This window comes from Pipra filicauda, unplaced genomic scaffold, assembly GCF_003945595.2.
Source record: "Pipra filicauda isolate LSUMZ 115617 unplaced genomic scaffold, ASM394559v2 scaffold322_size837228_pilon, whole genome shotgun sequence".
NCBI lineage: Eukaryota > Metazoa > Chordata > Aves > Passeriformes > Pipridae > Pipra > Pipra filicauda.
Window position 1 is genome coordinate 566,278 of NW_024104446.1, and position 18,832 is coordinate 585,109.

General features: G+C 39.3%; 1 protein-coding gene across 1 annotated transcript in view; it reads right to left on the reverse strand.

Annotated features, from left to right (window-relative positions):
• Positions 1-8,484: 8,484 nt before the first annotated feature.
• The window catches only part of FHIP2A (FHF complex subunit HOOK interacting protein 2A), a 34,018-nt gene continuing 23,670 nt past the window's right edge, over positions 8,485-18,832 (reverse strand). The window contains exons 14-17 of the mRNA XM_027740017.2: positions 17,593-17,736; positions 13,857-13,997; positions 12,736-12,839; positions 8,485-12,645 (exon numbers count right to left, since the gene is read on the reverse strand). Coding sequence (XP_027595818.1) covers positions 12,540-12,645; positions 12,736-12,839; positions 13,857-13,997; positions 17,593-17,736 — 495 coding nt within the window. The 3' untranslated portion in view covers positions 8,485-12,539. The remainder of the gene's footprint in view (positions 12,646-12,735; positions 12,840-13,856; positions 13,998-17,592; positions 17,737-18,832) is intronic.

Consider the following 18,832-nt stretch of genomic DNA (forward strand, 5'->3'; position numbering starts at 1 on the left):
GGGACTGATAACAATGCTGTGTTTTTATGCCATCTTCCATTACACTTGCATTAATGAGACAGGACTACATCCTTCTGAAAATACTTCCAGTAATATTTCTCCCATGCTATAGTGACAGAGGTCAGGAACAGACACCAGCTTCTTCCAGCTCCCCAGACCTCAGTTCAGACACACAAGCATCCTTCCTTCTCAGAGACTGCTGCTCTTTCCAGTTCTGTTTCAAGAAGACAAATAGAAATGTGCTGCTCGTTCCCCCCCAGTTCATGTTTCCACTTTCATGCAGCAGTTTATAACCTTTGGCTGTGCTGGTTGAACTTTTTGGGCTGTGGTGCAATGATCAGTGTAATGTTGTTTATATAACACAATGCCCAGCAGCTGATAGGAATTTTTTAAAACCAGCTCTGCCACCAGAAGAACCCTGACGTGAAACTATAGCCTTGTTCATTTTTGCAAGCAGTTAATCTCTTCTGTCACTTTGAACCTTAACGTCCGTCACTTTAACTTCCCTTATTCACTAAATGTCCTTCTGTCTGCACCCACACTTAAACCCAACAAAACATATGGGTGGGGGTTGGTCACTTCTCCCAGGTGACAAGAGGAAACAGCCTCAAGATTGGATATTAGGAAAAATTTCCTCACCAAGAGAGTGGTCTGGCATTGAAACAGATTTCCCAGGGTAGTGCTGGAGTCACCATCCCTGAAGGGATTTAAAAGAGATGTGGGACTTGGGGACATGGTTTAGTGATGGGCTTGGGTTAATGGTTGGACTCAATGATCTTAGAGGTACTTTGCAACTTAAATGATTCTATGATTCTGTATGAAAAAGCAAAATATGTTTATGCTAGAAAAGCACAAGACAGAGTAAAATGACTGATCTGAGGTTTGTAGGAATCTTTTATTTTCTTTTTAATTTTTATTTTTATCTTTTTCTCCTCTTCTCTTTCCATCTTTCTCTTTTCCATTTTCTTTTCCTTTTTCCTTTCCTATTTCTTTCTTACTCTCCATGCTAGGGCTGTCAAGAAACAACAATTTATTTTTTTATGTATAAGGCAGAATTATTTTGTGCAATCTGGAGAGGCAGAGTGCACAAGATACACAGGTATATATTTGTGCATGCACACCAAAATCTATAACTGACTCTGCTTCTTTAAATAAACAGAATACATTCATTTAGCTTAAAATAGGACTCCTGTCAAGCTCCTGCCCTAGAGCAACTACCAATTGCACTGTCAAAATCACTCTCTGTGGTTCTGAATAGGTTTCTTAATGAAAGAGCAACATTAGCTCTTTAGAACATTTTGTCCCTGAAGGATGCAGCAGCAACAGCCACGGAATGATTTCTGGCTCAGACATGCTTATAGATGGTAGAAAACATAATGGTTTAAAACATAAGTATCAGCTCCCTGGAAATGCTTCATAACAGTGATTCAGGGAACCAAGAGACAAATGGATACTAAGAATGGTACCCACTGATGAGTGCTTTGTTTCCCATATGCACATTGATCCCCCTAAGAATAATTGTGGTTATGTTGTCACTGAAACAATGCAATAAACAGATAATGAAATTATTTGGGAGCCAATCCAAAGCAAAATATGTTCTGGTAAAATGAAATTTTAATATTTGCTGGATTAAATAATGATGAGCATCCGAATGAAATTCTGTGTTTCTATTTTAGCAATCTGGTAATACTGACTGTCACAGTAGTCATTTTTTATTCTGGTTAAACCTGGAGGCAGTAGCAGAGTTGAATATGACTTGAGTAGATATGTCCAGATTCAAACGAAAGAAAAAGAGCTTTTGTTTAAGATGCTTGGTTGGAGGCAGGACTCAGGTGTTTCCTTGTTTCTTTAGTAGGGGTGGTGTGGCTGCACTCGGCTAAAGTCTCCAAATTGGAGCTACAGCACCATTTAAATGTTGAAGAATGGTATTTACCAACAGCCTTATGCATATCCCCAGTCTCGGTTCCAGACAGATTTCAGATCAAATGTCACTGTTCTCATACAGGAAAAGCCCACAAGCAGCTTTTCCACAGCATGGAGGGCATCAGGATCAAAATCAACAGCACAACAGATGACATTTTCCATCAGAATATAGAAGTATCTGTCCCTGCTTTGTCAGAGTCTTCTCCCTGGCAGCAGGAGACTGAACTTCTGGTGTGTTTGATCCTCTTACTTCCTATACTTGCAGTCTGTTCCAACAGTCACCATCAGCTCAGATGTAATTGTTACAGAAAGCAGCTTTGTCTAGGCACAAAAACATTCAATGCTAATAATAAACCTGTTAAAAGTGCTCTTCCTATGTCTTGCTCTGTTTCCTGATGGTCCCTTCCCCTGCTCCTCAGGGTCTGTAGTCCATGCCGTCATTCTGGTGGTGGTGGTTGTGATGCAGCAGGTCATTGGTTTCTGGAGTCTTTCCCCAGGAAGATTATGGTTGTTCATGTTGATAGTTTTGTCTTACTCATTTTAATATGGTTGCTAACACATTTATACCTTTCCTCTTCCTTCATTGTTCTGCACCTCCACATCCTATCTGCATTTTCTATGTACAGCACCTTTTAAATCTGTTAGATACTATTTCTTTGTTACCCCTAAACCCAGCTTTGTCTACCTCCAGGTCTGTGTTTCTTGAACTCACCGTGGGTGTGAAGCCTGTGCCCCATCTCTTTTCCCCATGCCAGTATTCCTCTGCTGTGATGCTCTCCAGCCCTCAGCCATCCTACCAGCCCCAGATGTGTCATTAAACTGTAGAACTACAGCGGCACCATTACAATGACAAGCAAAGTAAAAGAATTTAGCCCTAACCACCTGGTCAGAAGAAAAAATGCTGTTGCAGATAATTCAAATTAAAACAAAGCTGCAGGCAGGTCAATAAAGTTCAGACCAAGCAGGGCTGTCACAGCTCAGCCCTGAGGCCTTGCAAATTCACCGCAAAATCTGTGGCCTGTTAGTAGCAATGGCAATACAACACAAAAGGGTTATACGGCTGCATTACTGTGCTATTCTGAAGTTTCCCATTTGTTTCCCATCCAGCTCAGACTCTGCTAATACATTGCCCAAGGTAGGGAGCTGCAGGTACACAGATCAGCCCAACATCAGGAGTTAACTTAATGAAAGCCAACTCATTCCATAATGAACTTGGGATTGGTGTCTCCTTGGCTGTGTTTATGAAATTCCATGGAGCCGCTGGAATAAGTGCTACTGAATTAATACAAAGCTATAAATAGGTTAATCAGGTGGAATCTTCAGCTGCTAAAACAGTAGAGTAACACAATTATACTGGCCTTGGCTCATGATGGTGCAAGTTTTTGTTATCAAATTTTAGTTTCAACCTGGAGATGATCTTTATCTGGCATCTTGGATCAGCTTGCTCTTGCAGTCCACACTTTTCCAGTAAAGTAATAAACAATGGGGCCAATGCTGGAGCAATTTCTTAGGGGCTTCTGATAATTGTTCATTTAGCTGCTGAGCATAAAAAGTTTCTGCAAAAAACTGAGTCAAGACTAAGAAGTCAACCCCCTTCCAAGAGCTGAAAAGATAAATTGCACCTATATAGCTTGTACTTTAAAAATGTAAATTAAGTCTATATGTGTAATTCCTCTGTGACAGCTTCCTCTCTTAACAGACTAAGTCATCCATCTGTCACAGGAAGAAAAAAAACATATTTGCCACTCAACCACAAACCCAACAAAACTGCTCAGATTACTCAGCATCACCTCAGTGCGTGGTGAGCAAGCAAACTGCTTAAAAATAACTAAACAACTGGCAGAACAAGACAGAGTGATCAGGGGTAAAAACTAGTATTTGCCTTGAAATGGCAACAACTGCTGCATATGCTGGCTGGAATTACTAACATAGCATTATTTACAGTTCCCACACCTTTGCTTCTTTCTGAAATAAAATAAAATAAAATAATGGTTTCCAGGATAAGTTTATATGCCATAATCCAAAAGCACACATCTTAATGTACTTCTACCTTCTACCCCAGAAGTAAAAGGTAGAAACTTTTCATATTGCACCTTTCCCCTCTTAGACAAAACCAGCCAAAATGCAACTTGTCAGCATCTCACTTGAGACATAAACTAGAGAGAGAGGTTTGGAAGCTGTGGGCCTGTCCCACTGGTTGATCAGATCATATTTAATCATATTAAGGCATCTATTTTTTCATTATTCCGTTTGGTTGATATTTAGAAACAAAAAGGCAACACTATTTTAGAAATCTGGCAATTAGAATTATATTAGCAGATCCAACTGACATTTGGAATTAATTATAAAAGAGGGGAAAAAGGGTTTGTGCTCACTCTTGATCTTTTAGAATGTAAAAATAAGGTCTGATAAGCATATTTGCCATCCTGGAAACATCAAGATTTATTTTGATTTGTTGGCTTATAATAAACCAACTCCTTATTTAATGATCCGAGCTGAGATCCAGAGAAGCAGACATTTAATATATATAGCATGAAAGTCCTTGCAGAATTTTGATGCATGATTTAGCCAGTATTACTATTACTTCTCCCAAATTTCAGCAAAAAATCAGGGAACAGCAGAATTCTAAGCTGTTAATGTAAGGTCTTATTTACCAATAGAGAAGCAGCCTTCTGGTGTATCCTCTGAAGGGTAATACTTCAGCTATCACTGGCTTAAATATGTATCTTATATGATCCTGACAATTTTTTGCCAACGTAAGCAAGGCCATGACATTCAGGTGACTACATTTTGATCCCAAACTCTTCAGGCTTAGGTTCTTTAGTATTTTGTGTTTGATTGTTTGAACAAAGAAACAGCACCAAAATAATAAACTTTTGAGCAATCAGGAATATAAAAGATATGAAATATATATTTCACATATATGACATATATAAATATATATGAAATAAGCTTCTCCTCTCATTCGTTAATACTTTACTTCTATGGTAATGCTGTAAAATCCCCTCTGAGGGTTACAAACTGTTGCATTTCCTTTGGTCCAAGCCAACAGTTGTCCCACACGTGCCTGAGCCAAGCCACGTCCTCTGTCCCTGTGATGAGCTGGTATCAGACACAGCTGTTGGCAAGCTTGAAACTGTTGCTGGGTCAGTAGTTGTGCTGACATGCTCTTTAAATTAGCAGAAGACATCTGCTCAGGTGTCTTTCTTTTAAACATGACCAAGCTATCCAGTTTTCTTCAGTAATCCACTTTTTTCTTTTCATTCCTGTTTTTCCTCCTAAAAAAAATATTAGTGGACATACTGAGTTTGGGAAGCAGAAAGTAGAGACTATGCATTTCAACTGACAGCAAAATTTCCATAGATTTCAGTGTGTTCAGGTTTTCCTTCTGACCAGCCCACCACATTTGCTATGCAGATGGGATTTCCCCTACAGATCCTGCAGTTGGACCTGGGTGGGCAGAAGCAGCTCTGATTTTATCTCTGTTGTCCGTATATGCTGAGCTGCACAAACTGCTGACTGCTGAATCCTCCAGGTGAAGGACAAGACAAAAAACATTTTCAGGGATTTGAAAGGATGGAATTAACAAGACAGGAGAATGTGAGTCTAAAAGCCAGGATAAACAATACAAGGATTTTTTTCCCCTTTCAGGAGACTGAAAGGAAAATTGTCTGTAAATGTGCAGTGTTGATGGACAGCCTAACAGCGAAAACGGGAGTCTCTGAAAGCCTTAGGAAAGAAAAATTCATGACCCAAATTAAGAAATATGAACTTGACAGGTGCTTCCTGTGGATGTGGAGATGAGGGAAGCAGAAGTGGGTTCCTCAAGTAAAGGATAATGACGATTCAGAGAACAGGTAATTTGTTTCTCCTCTCCAAGGAGCTCAGCACGGGGGGAGGGAGGATCCTGGCCCTGCTAATCAAGCCGTGCCGCCCGCTGGGTGTAATGGGTGCTGCTTCTGCTGAGAGGTTGTTATGTAAGGGAGTTGCATTTTAGAAAGCTGAAAATTGCTTTTCTCAGATTGCAGCAACTTCCTTCATTTACAGGAGATGCTCCACAGGAGAAGTGGATCAGTCCATCTCCCTTCTACCCAGCAGAACAAATCCAAGCTGGGAGTCCGAGGATGTAAATGTGTGTTTACTTCATCTCCTCAATGACACAGGCTGGTTCCCTCTGGAAACATCCAATGTTTTGTCCAGTCTGGTTTTAAAAGCATAAGGGTACAGGCTCCTTCCTCTTCTGGTTCAGCAGCATTCACAGTTGGGGAGTTCTCACTGATAATGAGTATCAGTTTTCCTCAGTGACATTACTTCATTCTTAATTGCATTCCAATAAATTAAGGCTTCATAATTCTTTCAGTCTTAGTGCTTAAGTCTTCCAGGTCTTTTTACTGGGAAGTAATGTTCCTCTAACCCTAAGCCATAATTTAACTATGCTAAATTTAGTTACCTCTGTTGCGCTCCTCTCTAAAATCAGTTTAATATCTTTTGCTGTTTTCTGCAGAACTTCCTGTCTCTTGTTATATGTATTACTCAGCACAAACACTTATGTTCTTGTCTGCTTCATCTCTCCAGACTGGAAACAGGATACTATACACCTTGAAATATGTAACACCATTGTCTCGTTTCTGCCAACCTCAGTGCAAATTACTAAAGCAGGTTTATACTCACCACTAGGGCTCCCTGTGGACACCCTCCCTCGTTTCAGAAGTTATTTCAGAAAATTGTTCACTTTAGAATATAATGAGCTTCACCTTTTTGAAAATTAGGGTGATTAGGAGAATATGTTCCTAGTAGAGAAATGGGGTTCTTCCCTTCACATTTCCTTATTTTTCAGTATGTAATATGTTTTTACCACCATGTTTTACATGATGCTGTGGAGAGGCAAAGCCAGCAAGATGCATCTGCTTTGTCAAAGTTACAAGATACATACAAAGTTGTCATTCCACAGCACTGTTCTAGCAGATTCTATACCACCAGCAGCATTTATTCTACACCACCAGTTTAATGAAACATAGTTCAGAATATATATACCATCCTAGCAAGGGCAATTTAAGTGGCCTAGTGAGGTACCACATTCCAAGATGCATCTTTTTATCCTCACAGATGTGACTCCAAAAGGCAGTACCAGCAACCAGTCCTAATGTGTAAAATGTAATGTTTCACATTCTCTTTTTTTGCATTCCCAAGAAGCTTATGACACCTGAAAACTTTAATCCACCATATGCTTCACTTGATACTTAAATTGCTCTTCAGTTCTTTTTCTCACTGTTCAAAGGGAACCCTGGCTGATAAAGGATGCACCAGGAACACATGGGTTGAGGCTGAAAGGGCTCATACAAGTTGTGACAGATTCACTTCACTGAGCATTAATCCACTTTAATCCAATTGGATCACATACCAAACTAGCAAAATCCTTGAGGCTTTCACAGCATCAGTTCTGTTAATATTTAAAGGTTAACAAAGTCAGTAGATCCTGTGCTATTTGTATCTATTTGAGAACTTCAGCTGAGAATTTGTAAAATAAGTTAATGAATATGAAGTAGAGACCACACACTGATAACACTCTCTGAGGTTTGTTTTTCATTTTTTTATCCAACAGGATGTAGAGCCCCAAAATCTTCTATCAGAACGCAAGTCCCATAAGCTTATCATGCTTCAATAACTCAGTCATTTCAAGGATATCAAAGTGAGAGAAAAATACAAGAAGATGCCAAATGTTCAAATCTATTACAACTTCCTCACCGATTGGGAAAGCAAAGTGTTCCTAAATCTCTAAATGCCTCATGCAGGCACAGCAAATAAACAATCTGGGGTAGATGACAATCTCCAAAACCCAAGAGGATGGAGGAAAGATGCAGAGAGCTATAAAAAAAGCTGTCAAGTGCATCATCTTGCTGTAGCACTGTTCTTGTAAAGATGCAAGAGCACTTGCAGCTGTTAAATACTGAGGAGAAACAGCTTAACATCCAAGTGTAGCCCTCAGAGGGGATCCTACAGAGAAACAAGATTTTTCAAAGGTTGATGAAAACTTGAAGGACACCAAAACTGAAAAAAAAAAACCCACGATAAATGCGATTTAAAAATATATAAAAACATATATAACCCCCTATGTATAAAAGCCTTCCTTGAAGGCCCCAAAGGAAGAAATTATGCTTATTCATATATCTGACAGACATTTGTCCCCAATTCAATAAACTAATGTTGTAACTGATGCACTCTGCACTCAAATGCAATAGAAAACCAAGGTCTTGACCAGCTGCTGCCTTTCTGGAAAGATATCAGGGCTCTCAGGAAAGAGCAGATGTTAATCTGTGCTCAGGATGGCTCCAACCTGGCCATTTCCCTCAGCTTCCAATTTTCATGGGCAATAGCATGCTGATTCACTCCGAGCCCGGCACAGGATAGTACAGGTTTATCCCAGAAGACATTGCAGTGACAGACTCAAAATAAATGAGGACTTCAGGATCAAAGATATGATGTAAAATCCTAAAACATTTTCTGTCTCAAGGTCATCCATACGAGAAGTATTATGGGTTCTGTAATAACAGAAGCAGTCGCTTCGTTGAAATTAATTTATTTTGAGAATATCCCTTTTAATCCTCCATGCATTTTTTAGCACAAAAAGTTGAATTTACCACAACCTCCTTCATAAAACTTAATATTGTATGTCTGGTAATGTGGCTGTTTCAACAATTCCTCACTGGAAATCCCACACCTGTGAAACCTTGGCAACACTGTTAGTAAGTGACCTACACAAAGTTTAATAGAAAATTTTTACTGAATATCCTCTGTTTAATGTAAACAAGGCAGGAGGCAAAACAAGGAGTATATATTTTATATAGTTACATTATTTTACAGGGCACAGTAAGCATGAAGAACATGTTTTGAAAACCCTGTATGATATGCAATATCAGGTATGGATTTTCCATGTAGCCCCAGGTCTACTACAGGACCCTTTGATTTTACCAAGCACTTTGGGTTAGTATTTCTTTTAGCAAGACAAAGAGCGCTAAGAGAATGTCATCTGTGAGATTACGCAGCAGGTTATGGTAGAAATTACCATGCATTACAAAGCCATTCCATGATTACTTGTGCCCTGTAAAATCAAGTGTGGCAATCTTTACACTAATCATAGTGTAAGCAAGCTCGGGATTCTGGTCCTTTTATATATATATGTGTATATATATATATACATAGGTGATATACAGCCAGACTCAAGCTGTGTATCAAGTCACAGCTTTTATATTGCACAGACAATATATAGTAAGAACATTACACAGACAGAATCTGAATACCAGGAATATTACAGTCATATGAGAAACTAAGGACAAACTTGTTCTACCAGAGCTACCACATGGCTTATTACAAAATTTTCTAAATCAGACTCTAAATCAAATACATACTATAAATGAGAAAAAATGTAAAAAATGCTTCTATTTACACACATGTGCATCAGGATTAAAATGTGGGTGGGGTCTGCCTTTTGAAATAAAAAATTATTCTAGTATTACCTCTCAAGTATTCCAATCTAATACTAGTGGCCCTATTTTCTAAGGGGTAAGCACTCACATTTCCCACTGACATCTGAAGGATCTGCATATGCCATGAACTTTTCAGGCCTTATATTTTCTCAGGTGGCCCTCTCTGGGTAATAAATAACCACATACAGACACACACACACACAAACAAAATGGGCACCTCAATGACATGCATAGATCGAAAAGGTGAAAACATGGACCTCAACTAACTTCTAACCTTTTGTTAAAAAAAAAAAAAGTGCATGAAAAATATCACCACAAAAATAATTAAACGAGTTCCATCTCTTATGGAAGATTAAATCACTTTTACAAAAATAAAGGTCATTGTCATCAGGTATAGTAATTAAGGGTTTGGAGGCAGCACTCACAAGAACAGTTTAGGCTAAAGCAACTTTAAGGATTGCTTGACTTCTATCAGGATGGATCCATGTCTTATAAATTGATGAACTAAATAACATTTGATTTGCAAGAACATCACCAATGTCACTGGAGACTGTACAATTACAGCCTGAATTTCAGACTGATTATAGTTATATCTACTTATTTTTCTCATGGACAAGCTTAAGGAACTGTGTTTGCAGCTTGGCAAACTGTTTTGCATTAAAATGCCACAGAGGCATTACAGTGTAATGAGCTCAGGTATCAGTGAAAACAGCAATGACAATAAAAGAGGTTGATGTTAATGCTTTCATTTGAGATCAGGCATCTCTTGAATGGCATTATAAATTCTTATATTACTTGGAATGCTCTTGGAAGTTTTAACATTTCTCTCATTTTCATTTATAGTAGCATTACTGCTTCCAGTTTCCACTGAAACTGGGACATCAGAAGTACTCTGGAGCATACACTTAAAAAAAAAAATAATGAAAATAGAAAATTTGAGGAAAAAGTAATTAAGCTCAAGCAAAATCAAAAAAGACCCAAATTCAGTAAAGCATCACTATTTGTGCTCAATAGCTTAACTTTGTTTATGTAAAAAATTGCAATTTAAGGACAAAAATTCTTGAAATTAAGCTTATGTTTAACTGTTTTGCTGAATTGGGACCTTATTTATAACAAATATATGTATTAAACATCTCTCTGCAAAGACATCAACGTGTTCTAAACTATGTGTCAGGTATCAATGAAGCTTCTAATGCAGACCAACTGCAATACAGATCACTAAAAATGATTTGCTGCTTTCAAGGTATGTTTCTAAAGAACAAAAATGAAAAAAGTGTCATTTTATTAACTATATCCTACCGTGCTACTTGGACATGAAAACAATTTTGGGCTAAATTCATAAGAAAAAGAATCCTCACACAAACAGATGAGGAAGTAAAACACGCTTTTGTTTGCCAGAGAAATGCCACACTTTTTAAAAGTGTCCCAGTACAGGAAGCCATTGCATACAGGTTTTACTTGCCAAAATGTTTCCCCAGTTCCATAGCTACTTTCTCCAGCTGAACCTGTACTGGAAGCTTTTACAGCAGGACCCTCTTCACTGCTGACAACAATAAATTTAGCCCATTAACTGTGACACTGCTCTAATTAACCTGCTAACTTAAAAGGCCTCTCAACATCCAGGCTCCATAAATATTAAAAAACAAGACCTCGAAGGCATGGATTCAGAGCAAAATCTGATTCTCTGCTACAGTCATGTAAATCCAGAAAAAATCTAGTGACTGAGTAAATTAGTCCATCATTGTATGTGAGCAGTGAGATCTGAAATGGGCTTTAACTGTGCAAACAGGGCAGGAGGAAAGACAAATGAAGAAACACAATGTAAACAGGAGTGAAGCTCTACATTGCCTGCCCATGGTACGTTCATAGGAGGGGTCCTGCACACGTGTGTGAGGTCAGGACAGGTCTCTCACCCCAGACATCCAGTGTGACTGGAAGGTTCAAGCACAGCCCCCCACACCTGCCAGTGCTCAGTAAGAACTCTGCCAAGTACAGGCTACCACCAACAGAAGCAAAGCACACTGACGTGGCCTCCACTTGCAGTGCCAACACCTGCCCTGGCTGATGGCATTCATACTGAAAAGGATTCACTGAAAGGCATTCCTGCATCCCAGCATTATGAAAAGCAGGTGCAAATTTTGGTCCTGTATAAGTTATCAATGTTTTAACTGAGTTGGCATCACTGTGATGGTTAGGTAAGCAACAGAAACATCTCAAAAAATAACAGAATGCTGCCAATTTTCAAGGCACAGAAGATTCTTAAAGCAATTCGGGCTATATACCAATTTAAAAGAAATTAAAAATACTGTTTCAGCAACAACTACTAATGACCTAGAATTAACCTCTCTGTAAAGGTGACATGGGTCAAACGTCTACAATTCTCATGAAAAAAACTAAAGCAAATCTAGTTATGCAGATGACCTGAGATCAATAGCTTGGAATGAGAGAGACAAGCATGCTACAAACATGTACACTTCAGATATATTTGTTATGGATGTGATGCCGAATCAGGATTAATTTCATCAGTATTGATTTTATACTGACATATCTCTTGAAGTAATCCATTGAGGAATCAAGCTCAGAGTTGTCTTTAAGATCCACCAAAACAAAAATGACCCCTCATTAACATATCCTACTGTATATGGATTGGTGGATTTTTTGAACCTCATCGTTTTTAATAACATACATTGCAACTATGATTTCCTTTCATATCTCCAACAGAAAAGAAGAAGAATTAAGACATAAAAATGTTATAAAATTAATTTGCTTTTTAAAACTAATATGGTCACAAAGTACATGTGAGCCCCAGAACATAAGACCAAACTCTCTAAACACTGTCATTAGAATAACCAAGGTCTGATGTCTGTGGTTCTTCATGCAGCTTTTGCAGCTCTTCACACAGTGGCTAGAAATGCTATGTTTTGGTTTCTCCCAAAATGCCTTCACTCGAGGTCCACTTGAATCCTCCTCTCTCGCAATCTGAACATCTGGTGAAAGGAAGTTGTTTTCCAGTTCTGCCAAACGTCCCCTTACATTTTTCCAGGAGGCACCACCTCTTCTCTTTGGGTGTTGTCAATGGACCTGTGGCTGAAGGGAGCCTGGTGGCTTCCCAGCCTGACCCCCCAGGGCTGCTCACGGCGTGGCCGAGGTGTGGTACTTCACAAAGGCGATCGCTGCCAGCTCTTTGCAGAACTCTTCCAGCACAATCACGCCCTCTAGTAACGTCATGTGGTCAATGCTGGGACAGAAAGAAAATTGCAGGGAGTCAGGACCGGCATGCACAAAACCAGCCACGGGTCTTGGACAACGTGCAGCGTTATTTACTCACATGGGCCCTTCGGGCTCCAAGCCCAGTAGGCGTTTTCTGACCAGCAGAAGTTTGGGAGTGAAATCTGGGATGCGCTGGATTCTTACCATGAGGTCCCCGACGACCTGTAAAGCCACGGACACACAAAGTTACCACCTGTGCAGAGCGCCTGGCAGCAAGGTTAATGACAGCTTCAGTGCCCAGGACACAGACCCGCTTCAGCCTCCTCACAGGGTCACAGAACAACATGTGCAGTAGCTGCTCTGCCCCAAAAGAGGAGCAGGAAGTAAAGAGATACAAACGCCTTACTTGCTGTTGTCACAAATAGCATTACTTGTTTTAATTATGTGGATGATTAATTTGTCTTAGTAAATGTTGACGCAGGCAATTGACCAGTAAATTTATGGGTTTAGGGAAAGCACAAGGGGAGAGAGTGAAGATTTGTATTTTGGAATGGGGAGGGCTACTGGGAAGAAGGGAGCCAAGCCCTCTGTCAGTACTGGGCAAGCAGCATTAACAAGCTGCTGACCAGCTTAATAACAGCTGGTGCGTGGGGTAAGCGAGGGATTCTGACTAGGAAGATTGCAGTGTGACAGGCACCCAGCCAGCACTTCTAGGATGCAGGTCTGGCAGGAAGAGATGGAATCAGAGAGGGGGAGAAGGGGACTTTAGATAAATCCAGGACTATATCATCAACAACAGCCTTAATCAGAAAAAAAAAGGAGCCTGAGCAGAGACACTCAGCCAGGCACTGGGCATTAAGGAGTGTTCTTGTGTGTGTATCAAAACCATCTCTCCCATCCAAGTGCAAACCTGGCCTGTTCCCATGGCACTACCTGACTTTGCCTGCAAGTGACAGAAATGTGACCTAGTCCAGTTTAAAGCACCAGCATTGCCAGAGGGGATATCTTGTATCTACACAATGAAACTAAACAACAAAAAATTCTGAAGACATGAAATGAATTTTCCGTATTTTTGGTAGAAAATCCAAAATCTTGACTCAAATCAAGACTGTAAGTATCTGCTTTCAGAGAGAAACCATTTGCCAACTTCAACTACCCAGCAACTAGTACCTCTAACTACAAAGTTATTAAAAATATTTCTGCTGTATAGCCGTATGTATTACCTGTGTGTTTACTCACCCTGACAATCACAGAGAAGAGAGACTTGCAGCCAGAGGCAAGGTTTACATAGGGATCCAAAAGGTATTCATGTATATGAGGATGGGGAAACAGGGACAGTTTGGACAACACTGACGTAACTTGTAAATTTACATCATAGGGCTGCAAAACACGGAAAACACAGTGCTCAGTTATTTTCATGCTGGCTTCTCTTCATCCAGCTTGTGTTTATTTAACTACCAGAACCTTATATACAGGGTTATGAATAAAGAAAGATAAAAAGTTAGATTAGAAGACAGGCCCAATCTCTGCTTTTCACAACAGCAGTGATGTGAATATGACAGATGAGTATTAGATATTATTATCTGTATAACTGCTACAACCACTTGAAGCTTTTGCACACTTGTTTATTGTAGGGTAAGTCCTCTTGCCATAAAACATTTCTTCAGCTAAACAAATAGCATAGAATCAGCTTAGATTAAACATCTGCTTGCTTCTGATGGGAAACTGTGAAGCATATGAGCTAAGGAAATTGGCAGAGACAAATCCATGTTTAGGGCTAATATGTTATTTTTCTTCTACTTCATTTTTTCTGGGTAAGAAGCATTGCAGAAGGCCTGGTCATCTTGTGGCAGCATGCTATGGGAGATGAGACAGTCCTGGGCTGGGAAAGCAGCATGAAATTCTGAGCTGCTTCTCTACCTCCTTTCTGCAAATCAACCAAATGGGAGATGCAACACTGTCAGATGCTGGAAGATGCTCATAAGTCATAAGGAAAAAAATAGTACCTAATTTTCTAGGAAAAAATTAGGGCCTAGTATAAAGGATTTTACCATCCCAGTAAGAAACTCATTTCCATAAAAGCAAGTATTTTCACCACAGCTTCTAAATGTTCCAAATACTTTTTTCCCATCTTTGATTTTCTCATCACAGCGAAAACAAGCTGACACTTTAATTCAGCCCCAAATTTGCAAACTAATGGAGTTTCCTTCTATCTATTCAATGGTAGAACAGACTACATTGACAAGAGATGGACAAACATTCCTTTGGTACACACACCTCTGTCAATCGACCTTGTCGATTTAAGTGGATTACAGGGCCCTCATTCCATCTCTATATCTGCATATTGGTAGTAACATCCTCACTGGCATAATCACATCTAGAATAGGGTGATTTAATGACCTCCAATTATCATCTCTATGCTCTCAAGTCAACATCCCACTGAACAATCAGAGAACAGATTCTTGCCTCTTTCAGATTTGGAAGAATTCGCCCTCAGACTAAGACAGTTAGCTATTAAGACATTAGCTATGTCTACATGTCTAAGCTTGCATTAGCCTACTCAGCAGAGATCTGACACTTGATACACTTGACAACACACAAACATCTCCTGCCATCTTAGATTCTCCAGAGTATCTGCTGGTCTCTTGATGGTTCCACAGATGGTGAATCCTGCAAGATCTCTGTTGTAACCACAAGCTTGTAGGAATATCTTGGGCAACAGATACCTCAGTTCAGGCACCTGAGAGCAGCTTTCAGTCCATACAGTTGCAGAAGCTGAGATGGTGATCCACTTTACACTAAAAGAGACCTGCTTTTCAGCATAAGAGCTACCAGGGCTGTTTTCACAAAATTTCCACTGACTAGACATGGATACCTAACAAATATTTAGGTACCTTATTCTTGAATTTGTTACCACACACTGTTGCATAGCAAAGTTGGCTTTCAGATCTTCTGAAGTGAAAGCACATATTTCTTTTGGTCAGTGACAGTTATTTTGGTACGTGATACTCCAGCAATAAATTCATCCCAATCTCCTAACAAATGAAGCTTTAAGACCCTGGACCAGAGATGTTATAGGTAGAAGAGATCACTACACTTTGAGTTATTATGGCAGAGCTACTCTGCAGAGAGAGACACAAATTCCTTCCATAAATCCATTCACTGTCTACCTAGCTGATCTGCAGAAGGTCTTTAGAGCTGTCTGAATCAGCCAATTCATTAGGAAGCTTTGAAGCAATGAGCATTATCTGATATTCACAAGAAGAGAAGGAAACAAAGTAGTAACACGTGCTGCATTGTTCAGACAGATTGCTGTTGTGATTTCAACTAATTGAGAGCATTAAGGAAAGCTGCTTCTTCACACAGAGCTTTTATTTCTGTCCATATGTCAGCAGACTAACTAAGACGGCCCTATTTCAGATAACATCCTAAAAACTTTCCCTGTAACTGAAAAGATTAAATGCAGCAAAATTTGAAGTTCAGGAAGGTTAAAAAAAAATTCTTAGCAAACAGTCAGTTCCATAGAAATTTATAGTATTATCAGGAGGAAGAAGGTAGTGTCTAGTAGATGAGGTACTTGAAACAATTTACTTCACTTGTTGTGCCTCAGCTATCTTCTGCCAGAAACTATGTTAGTGGCACCTGCCACCTCTGCAAAGTTTTCTGGTATCATAATCGCATCAGAGTGTTCCCCTGAATGCTCACAGAGCTGACCTAAAGGCTGCTACTGGCTTCCTGACATGTTCCCTGTGCATTTATAGGTTCAAATGGCTCTTGTCTGCTTATGACCAGGAAATCTGGCACTACCACAGCTAATAGTTTATTCTGTAGATAGCTCCATATGCAAAACAGGAAAGAATTGTACAAGCTTCTGAAACTGGTACAACCACATTTGTAGCCACTCCAGCTGGTATTACAGGGAAGGTAATCAAGATTTTCAGGGCTCATTTTCACTGGAAAGAAAAATTATCTTCTTGATCTAAAGCAGTAATATTGACTTGAGGAACATAAGCCTAGAGTTTAGAGAAGGCAAAGAAACACTAAGTTTCCACAAAGGGAAACTCCTTCTCACCTCCCTGACCCCTCACCTTCTCCCCAGAAAGTCGAGGTTCTGCGAACTGGCTGAACACAGAAACAAACGGGCATCAGAAAAAGTCACTTTCTTTTAATTCTTTTGTACTAATCTGGATATGACATGTCACACCACCTTTTCAGAACAAGGAGCCTGTCAGGTTTTACCTCATTTGTTTGCCTTTAGCACATATATTTTTATTATTTGAAGATAATCAAACAGGAAAAAATGTACTTCACATTACAGGTAGAAAAGAATACCGTATAGAAACTTTCACTGGAAAGTTTTTTAAAAACTGAAACAATGGGGAAAGTATTAACAGTGATGCAGTAAGTTCTTTTCACCTTACACAGTGACATAAACTGCTTCCTGAACAAGACTTCAGATTGAAGCTCACTGAAATGTGGCAGAAAGATGATGTACCATATTTTATTTACTGGAATATGTACATGCTTTTTAAGTGTAAATGCTGTAAAATGAAAACAGATCCATTTTACAACAAACACTGTAAAATGAAAACAGAACAGAAAAATGCTAAGACTGAAGGATTCCTAACATACTATCTTAGGAATTCTTAAGATACTATCTTATCTTCATCTTTTATCTTAAGGATATACTTTCCTTACTCAATTTAAATGATATTTCTGGTCAATAAAACATTCGGTACACAAAAAGGTGGCTAACAAAGATAAGAGAGTTTTTGTTCTTACTTTTGTGAAACTGATAATACTGATCACTGCAACATCCTGCAATCTACAGGGACCTGCACCAAGGACATGGGACATTACACAATAATACGAAACTATAATAGAAAACTGACTGATGGGAATCCATGGGACCTTATCAGCCCTTGAGCAGTGATGAAAGTATCAGAAATGGAATTCCTAACCTGTTTTTTCTTACCTGATCAAGAATCCTTCCCATTCTTTCAAACAGGACTTTCAAGAAGTGTCCTTCAAAGAATGACGCTTCTAAATTGCACTTTTCCAAAGATCTGGGAGATCCAGGCCACTCCCACCGTAAGCAAATGACACAATAATCCCGGAACTAGAAAAAAGTAGTTAGGAAAACAGACTTAAATCTCCATGGAAACAATTTAATTTCTTTTGAATAGTACATACACCTTAAAATTATAATCTGTAGCTAAATGAAAACTCTAAGCTCAAAAAGAACAGTCCTTGTAAAGTAAACACTATCAGCAGGCACCTCATTTTCTTCTTGACATTCCTGCTACTAGGGTAGTTTGAGAAACAACCAGTGGAGAACAGAGCTCCCAAAAAGCAGCTGGGGCCAAAGCACAAAGCAAAGCCAACAATACACATCCTGATCAGGGTTCTTCTAAAGTAGGAATTGCATTCTTACACATTCTTCCTGTCAATACATTACCACATTTCCACTATAGGATGTGTAGCTTGTTTTGCTATTCAAACTGTGTTGCTCTCTAATTCCCAGGACAGGAAAGGCCTGTGTATATGCAAATATATATATATATTCACACAAATGAAAAGAATTCCAGGGTTTCCTCTTGCCTCTTTTTGTTTCCTATCACTCCTAACAGTCTTTCTCAACCTCTGTCCCTCATTTGCTCTGGGCTGCCTGACGTCTCACTTCCAAGGAGTTGTACCTTGAAAGGAGCACAACTTATTGCAGAAAAAATAAGGAACACAGGAATAAACAGAAGCAAAAGAGAGAGAAAACAGACTCAGAAATTCTGCACTGCACGTAGCTTACCTACCTGTGCAGCCTTCCAGGAATAGAAATATGGAAGCAGAACAGCTATTTGGATGTAATAACAGCAATAGGCAGGGCTATTCTTAGGGGGGATATATTTTAACAGTAGCCATATCATTGTCAGGAAGTGACAGAAACCAATTCTGCTCTCTAATAACTCCCAGAATACTCTTTTTCCCAAGGCATGAAAGAAAGACAAAGATGATAAGTGGTTTCTGGCATCCAAGAATAGAAGATAGGGGAATTTTACATCAACCCTTGTTTTCTTATTCTCTATTTTCTATTCCCTTTCTTTTCAGGAGAGACTACTTCAGGAGATAAAGCAATATAATAAATAGAGAAATCCAAGCTTCCCATCTTAAACTGCTGATAACATAATTCCAAGGTTATGGAATCTTTGAATTACCTATCA